The sequence below is a fragment of the Epinephelus lanceolatus genome, chromosome 22 (genome assembly GCF_041903045.1).
Source record: "Epinephelus lanceolatus isolate andai-2023 chromosome 22, ASM4190304v1, whole genome shotgun sequence".
Lineage (NCBI taxonomy): Eukaryota > Metazoa > Chordata > Actinopteri > Perciformes > Serranidae > Epinephelus > Epinephelus lanceolatus.
In genome coordinates, this window is record NC_135755.1 from 7,901,212 (window position 1) to 7,909,603 (window position 8,392).

The window sequence follows — 8,392 nt, forward strand, 5'->3', positions numbered from 1 at the left end:
TAATCCTACATTTCCCACCTGGCAACGCTGAACCCATTGTACATCACCTGTTCAGCATCAAACAACAGACAGGCACAGTTAGAGACTAGCTGGTAAACACAGTGGAACATTTAGCAGCTAAAAAGACAGATATTTCTCTCAGGAGCTGGTGGAGACCAAACCAGAGCCAAAAGGACAGTGAATACTGGAGTTAATAATAAACTGTTTTCTAATATGTTTACTATCATTGGCAGCCAGTGACTGAAGAAATACCAGTCATACACACACTTCTGTCAGTACAATATGGACAAATATTCTCAGATCTGGAGTCAGATACATCCATACCTCATCCATAAAGAGCCAGTATAAGCTGAGGTGCAGCTTTTATACGTTTTGGCAGCAGGTCATTATGTCGGGATTAGATCAGAGGTGACAATACAAAAGTCCAAAGGAAATTCAAGTGATTTTATGAGTCCATTACCTCCATTGTCTCGTGTCAACACTGTAAATTAATAACTTTAAACTGGTCTCTACTACCTACCTACCTATATAAAGAATCATTTAAAAGGTGTATATCTTTGATTTTCTGTTTTATGTGTCTTGAGGTATAAATCTCTTTATTGTTACCAAAATTACATGAAAAGGAAGTAACACTTTTATAGGGTGGTCACATGATATTAAAAAGTATGAAGAACACCAACCTTTTCAGTATTTGTTTCTGACCTTCCGCCCTTTGTGCACTCCTGTGTCTGAATACGTGATCCAGTTGTACTGTACTGACTGTAAGTCGTAGCCTCCCTTTAACCTCCCTCCTCCTCTCTCTACATTCAAATCTCTTATTTGAATACAAACCAAAGTGACAACAACTAACTGACAGACAAATGAGGAGCTTATTTATAGATAAATAATCATGGTGACAGATTAAGTAGAAAATATGTCAATAGATAATATACATAAATGCATGGTTCCCACCCTCCCATGGGGCAGACGATGTGTGTAACCCTGGTGAACAGTGTTGGGCTTCTCCTCTTGATGCCAGCGCCAGGACCTTCGATGAGCAGGGATCTCCAGGGGAAATTAAACACTGTTCATCTGCACACAGTGTGATGACAAAGACAAAGTTTTCCTGTTACCCACGATTGTCCCTGTAAAGCTGGGGAGATCTTTATTCAGTGTTAAAAGCATTAAAAAGCAAAAGCAGCATGTGTATACATTCAACAGATTTTATTTTCAGTAGCTAGCTCGCTAACCCTACACTTAATTGGATATAATTTTGGTTTTGGAACGTGGAAGAAACATATGTCACCTTCCAACCTCTTGAGATAACAAGTATCATTAATACACGACATGCCCCAGGCACAACATTTAGCTCTGAATCCAGCCTGAAAATGAAGGAAATCTGAAACAATTGCATTAGAGTCAATGGAGCAGAGCCGTGTTGCTATCGGACCCTTGTTGGAGTTGGCCAACGCAACGCTTATTAGCCAGTCTTTGTTTGAGGGGTGGGAAATAGGGATGGGACCATTATTTAATTCGGTTTCATAAAATATGGTGAACTATCAATTTGGAACTCTGATATCTAATCAACATTATAACTGTAACCAAAGTGACCATATCAGTAGTGCAGATGGAAGGATTTACAAGTTTGATGCCTCACTTTTGCGCAAAATTAAACAGGCAGTATGTATATTCCGACAGTATTTATTCACAAGAAAGCAAGCAAAAATAAACATGCAAATCTTCACATCCAGTTTATGGTTGCACAAATTATCAACTTTTCTGTGGAGTTCAGTGATCCCAACGACGTATTGGCTTATTATTACATGGGTAGTATATGAGTTGCGGTGCATTTCTGTCATAGGTACATGTACATGTGCGAACAGTGCATGAGATCAACCTGAACCCTTGGTCAAGACCTTTTCTCCTCAGTTTATCATCATAGCAGAAGGAACGTCTGTCACTCTTCATCTTATATTTTTTCCTCCAGACACCCAGAGCCTCCTCACATAAAGCCTGCACAGTGTGCAGGACTCTGAGACCCTTCAAATGACCAAATCATGACCTTGCACACATTCTACATTAAACTGTCATCTATTAGAGGACAGCTGACAGAATTCAAATGATGTGAAGGCAAAGTCTGCTGCGTATTCAAATCAAATCCAGTCATTAACTGTTTTGCATGGTCATGTTATCTAAATCACATCTTTATGAAACACATTTTTGTTTCCAGTAAATGCAGTTTGTGTGCAGTTGAACATCAGCAGGAAGTATCACACTCATAATGCACTTAATCAGACATGTGAGGTCTTAAAACAATTCCCGTGCAACCAAAATCATCCAAATCACCCACGATACTTATATACCAAGTACTGTCTATTACACATGCATGTACAACATTGGAATAATATCCATTTGCTGACAAAGGCAAATCTATGCTGTATACACTCTGCATATACATTTATATATTTGTGTATAAGTAGGCTAGAAAAAACTAAAACATGTCAATGACAATAAAGTTCCAATGTCGTCAAACCAGATGATATAATATTCCAGTGTCCCAAATGAGACGACAATAAAGTCCCAGTGTCCACAAATAAGTCCCAATATCCTCAAATGAAAAGACAATAAAGTCCCATTGTCTTCAAATGAGATAATAAAGCGCAAATGTCCTCAACTGAGATGATAATAAAGTTCCATTGTCTCCAAACGAGTATCTATTAATAAACAGCGTCTTAGCTTGTTGCTGTTGCTGAAATTGGTCAAACTTGTTGCCATATCAAACTTCAAACATCATTAATCATAAATAAACAAGTTTCAGCCACAAAATGTGATCAGGTTTTGGACCATGTACACGAGTGTGTCGGGATCGGCTGCAGACTGACTTGGCAGAGATGGCTGCCATCTTGTTTTTACATGGATCAGTGTATTGTGCTCTTACGGCCACTAGATGGCACAAAAAAAGTTTCCACAAATGAGGACAACAGGCCTGAGTTATGCAGAAACCACAAAAGGTATTCTCTTCCGTCAATTTTGGGCGTTCTAGGATGGCATGTAAATTTTAGCTTGTACATGCATTGTGTCTTTTCAAATTACACTCTGCTGGTTACATGCATACAGTCTTTCAGGCCCCACGGCAGACCTAGAACATGCTGGAAGGATTACATATCTCATCTGGCCTGGAAACACCTTGGGGTCTGCCAGGAGGAGCTGGAAGGTGTTGCTGGGGAGAGGGACGTCTGGGATGCTTTGCTCGGCCTGCTGCCCCCGCGACCCGGCCCCGGATAGGCGGATGAAAATAGATGGATGGATGGATCATGGTTTGGCTTAAAAAAAGTACAGCTGTTGACATCATGGGGCATACCTCACATACTACCACACTTTCACACAGGAAACAAATAGCGGACTCCTAGGTGAAAGTCCAGAGTGTGTTTGACCCATCCAGCACCCCTCCCTCACAGTAATACAGTAGTTGCAAAAAGTGCCCTTGTGTGTCCGTCTCTCACATGGACATCTTCTTCAAAGCGATGGTATTTAATATGTTTGATTGTTAACAATTGCCGCCACCCACTGCATTTCAAACCCCTAAGATATACAATATGCTAAGTTACTACAAGGATAGACTAGATATTTTTCTCAGAAGTAGACGGAGACCAGACACGCAGATGTTTAAAATAGCAAGTGGTTTGCTTGTCTCCAAAGTGATTTTACTTAATGCTAATCTAATTCTTATCCTCTTTAGATGTTGCTCTTACAACAAGCTAATGTTCCTGCTCTGTGTAGAAACAGCAGAGGTAACACCAGACTGCTGGGGAGATTGAACCAGATTTCAGCTGTAACTGTTGCACACTCACTTTGCCTCAGCGCTTTAGTGGTCCATACTAGACTTGAAATGCACCTCAACAGCAGCACTCCCAGTATGGCTATGATGGTGTAGAAAGCTCTCCGCTTTGATTGGTCAACTCTTTCCCTGTCCCCACCCTGTTCCCCTGGCCCTGGACGTTTCAGAATGTGGAGAACAGAAAGGCTGCAGAAGGACACGATGATCAAGGAGACAATCAAGAGGCAGAAATCAATGACTAGAGAGTGTGTAAAAGCCATAAAATGTATTACTCCAACACAAAGCAGCCACACACACCCAATGCTGATATTTCTGATTCTGATCCCTCTCTCTCCTCTCAGGCTCAGGTAGGTGACGGGATGAACAACAGCCAGGTAGCGCTCCACACAGGTCAGGATGTGAAAAAACGTCTCTCCATACCAGGTGAAGGCCCAAAGATAGTACCCCACAATGAATATAATGTCATGGTCCCCGTAGACAGCACAGCAACTGAGGGTACACCCGAAGACACCAAGCAGCTCCATGGCAACCACATGGTAGGTGAAGATGTCTGAGTGACTTGTCACTCCTGCTGTAGAGGTGGAGTGCTGTCGCCGCCATCGTTGGAGACCCAGGTAGAGGACAAGGATGCAGAGAGGGAGGACGAGGAGGATGTTTGTGATGCTGAATGTGACAAACAAGACATCCTTTGGTGTGGAGCAATTGTTTACAGGGATGCTGCTAACATTGATTAAGGAGGAGGAGGTGGAGGAGTTTACTGCCATAGCTGGAATAAAAAAGACAATCAAATGGAGAATAGTTAAGAGAATACAGCATCAGTCGTGCAAGTGTCTAAACAGTAAGTTTGTTTTCTCTGCGATTTAGTTGTCCATGCCAATGCGGATTTAAGGAGGTGATGATATTAAAAAGTATTAAGAACACCAACCTTATCAGTATTTGTTTCTGATCTCCCTCTCTCTGCGGAGTCCTGTGTCTGAATATCTCATCCAGATATACTGTACTGACTGTAATTTGCAGCCTCACCCTCTCCCGCTCTCTCTCAGTGTGATCTAAATTCAAATGTTTAATTTGAATGAAACAACAAAGTGGCAATGACAAATTGACTGACAAGTGAATGCCATATCAATAGAAAAACAATCATACTGACAAATCATATGGAAAACATATCAATAGATAAATGTATGTATGTAGCTTTACAAAAATGGACTCAAATACATACAGTGCATACATGAACATATGTAGAACATGACTGCACAGAGACAGACCTCTGTTCCATCCCCCTTATTAACAACTTGACCAAAATGCACCCCACTGCTATCCCTGTCCTTAACCAACACATTCTCACTCAGACCTCGTCATATATTTGCTTTCCACGTCCACATATGACGTGCAAGGTACCCTGGGTGCATTGGTTGTTGACATTCTGGGGCGCCATGTCAAGTTCTGCCTGTTACATGCATTGTCTTCTTTGAAAATACACTTCTGTTTTCACAGGAAATTTAACATTTACATGCAGCCTACGCACTACGTTAGTACAACACCGCAAATTGACGTTTTTTTTTTTTTTACTTCAACAACAAACACACATGGTTAGGTTTTTGGAAAAGAGAACAAGGTTTGGCTTAAGAATCTTACGGGATGCGAACATCCGCCCACCCCACTTGAACTTCCAGCGCCTTAACTTTCGTCTTTGTCCCGCTGCTTTACTCCTGATGCCGCCGGGTGCTGTTAAACTATAACAGAGATCGGCTGCGTATCATGCCGATGTTAAAGGATGCCTTTTTTCCTTGGTTTCTGACGCCGCAAGTCACTGCCCAAACACCAGATTTGGAGCCAACTACACTTATCCTTTTTTTTTGAGAGACGAACCGAAGACTGCCCTAGAAGCCTTTGCTTCCAGGAAGCCAAACAGGTGTGCACGACGAAGGAAAAATAAGAAGAGGCGAATGCCAGCGTGTTTCCGGCAGTCCTGAATCCTGGCTACTCCAGAAGACTTATCGTGAAATGCTGGCTAGCAGGACCTTCCAAGACAACCTCTTGGGGATTGTTGTAGATGAAGTCCATCTCGTTTCTAAATGGTAAGAGCCATCTGGTAAACTTACGCTAATGACATAGTAAGCTATTTGACATGTAGCTACAAGTAACAGGACAAATATATGTAGCTGTAGCCTGCCTTGTCTTATGAAGCCCACACAACTGACTGTGATTAATGGAGCGTCCTCTCCCATGTTGTTCCCAAGTTCTGATTACGAAGTTGATGGATAGTTTGATCAGCCCTAGTTGTTGTGTGAGGATCAATACGTTGTCACAATGGTTATGTCATAACTTTGTGATGTTCTCTGACATTTCTACCCGGGGAAAAGCTGTGAAATGCCTCAGTTAGTGCCGCACCTTGGGTAGGAAGGGTGCAGCGGTGAGGGCCCGACTCAGAATCTTTCTAGATATGAGTCTGGATTTCCAGGCTAGAGAATTATTACATTTCAACCCAGTTTCACTCCAAAGTCAGCAAAACCCATCGCTTGGGCAGTGACTTGCGGCATCAGACATAGACGAAAAAAGCCGCCCTGTAACGTCGGCATGATACACGATGGGCTGCTGTTATAGGCACTCAGCGTCTTCAGAGGGAAATGTGGTGGGACAAGAACAAAACTTAAAACTCTGATGTCCGTGGAAATGACTGTTTATCCAGTGTTGTGTTGTACGTTCATTCAGTCACTGGGGGTCAGTGTGTTAGCCTCTGTATGAATCGTCCTTTACATAAGAAAAAGTAGCAACATTACAGTGGCAAACATCTCCCTTATAAGTAAAGGTTATTCATCATACTTAATTACCTTCACTTTCTTCTTAAGTAAAGGTACAAATGTATTTGTCACAGCCTCTGCTTCAGCCTCCTCTCCCTCCTAGCCAGGAGTTCTCCCTCTCCTCCTCTCTCTCTCTGACTGTCCCTCTGATTGCAAGAGTGGGATCAGGTGTGCAATAGCTGGGCAGCAGCTGCAAACCATCTCTGCTTCAAATACAGAGCTCCAACTACAGCCTGCCACCAGACTGTAAACTCAGCTCAATTGTCAGTCTTTTTCCTCTTTTGATACTTGTTAAGCTTTTGCTAATACCTGTTACCCTTTGCACTTAGCATTCCCCCTGGTCTGACGCCTGCCTTGGAGCCCCACCCCTTCTCCACTTGGAAACCATCTTGATTCAAACCAGCTCCATTGTCTTCTGCTCCCCAGAACCCCTCTGCCAGCTCCCCCAGCCCTGCCCAGCTCAGCTACCATGCTCCAGTTCCCTACAAACCATTCACTACACACCATTAGTGCCCCGAGGGGTCATATTGAAGGCCTTTAAAGAGGTTTTGTTTCAGTTAATCATTTAGTATTTTCAAGTTTCAAACAGATGTCTTCTTAAAATAGTAATTCTAACATTGAAAAAGTCAATCAGCAGCTGGTCAATCTACATTTAAAAAAAAAAGAACAAACAATGAGTCTCAGTTGTATTTGCTTGAATATATGTTTATTACAATACAAAGCTCTCATTACAGAAGATCTTGGGGCAGCCTGTATACATGGACACAGTCATCCTGGAAACTTAGTCTTCTAACATTTTCAACAATGGTTGTAACTCTTTGTCAGGACCAGTTCTCCATGTTTATCATAAGAGTAGGAACATCTGCAAGGTCATCATCTTATTATTTACCTCCAGACACCCAGAGCCTCCTCACATAAAGCCTGCAGAGTGTGAGGGACTCTGGGGCCTCTCAGATTACCAAATCATGACAATGCATGAATCATACATTCCTTTATACTTGAGACATGTCTACTAAAACATCAGTTCAACAGTAATTTGCTTCATCAGTCCATTGGATGGACAGTTGACAGAATATAAATGATGCAAAGACAAAGTCTGATGTGTATTCGAGTCAAATAGCCAGTAACTGTTTGGTCAAGTTATTTTAATCACATCTTTGTGTTTCTTGTAAATACAGTCAAATCTCTTCACAGACAGTATCATGCTCATGAACTGAATCCAAGAAAATCAAATCTGAAAACAATTCCTGTATTATAATAAACATGTAATCATCTACTATACTCACGTATCACATACAGTTTATATGCGAATCCAGCATTTGAATATCAATACACACCATAATGTATAAAATGTTATTAAATATATGATGTGAAGTTTTAGTTTAATGGTAGGACAGTTGAAATATATGAAATGAAACTTCAATACATAGAATGGAAGTTAGAAAACATATAATGAAAGTTTTAATATGTGGAATGAACCTTGGCTATACGGAATGAAAGTTTGAGTATATGGAATCAAATTTGAATAAATGGAATACACCTTTAATATATAGAATAAGATTTAAATATATGAACTAAACCTTGATTACATCGAATGAAACATGAATATGTGGAATAAAATTTAAACACAATGGATGAAAGTTTGAAAATATGGAATGAACCCTAAATATATGGAATGAAACATTTATATAGAATGAAAGTTTGAATTCATGAAATGAAATTAAAATCTTTATGATATAAAAATTGAAAATATACAATACAATTTTTAGTAAAT

General features: G+C 40.8%; 1 protein-coding gene across 1 annotated transcript; it reads right to left on the reverse strand.

The window, feature by feature from the left end:
* Nucleotides 1-3,714: 3,714 nt before the first annotated feature.
* Nucleotides 3,715-4,581, reverse strand: LOC144459929 (uncharacterized). Its single transcript, XM_078164762.1, has one exon. The coding sequence runs from the start codon at nt 4,579-4,581 to the stop codon at nt 3,715-3,717; it is 867 nt and encodes a 288-aa protein (XP_078020888.1).
* Nucleotides 4,582-8,392: the final 3,811 nt, after the last annotated feature.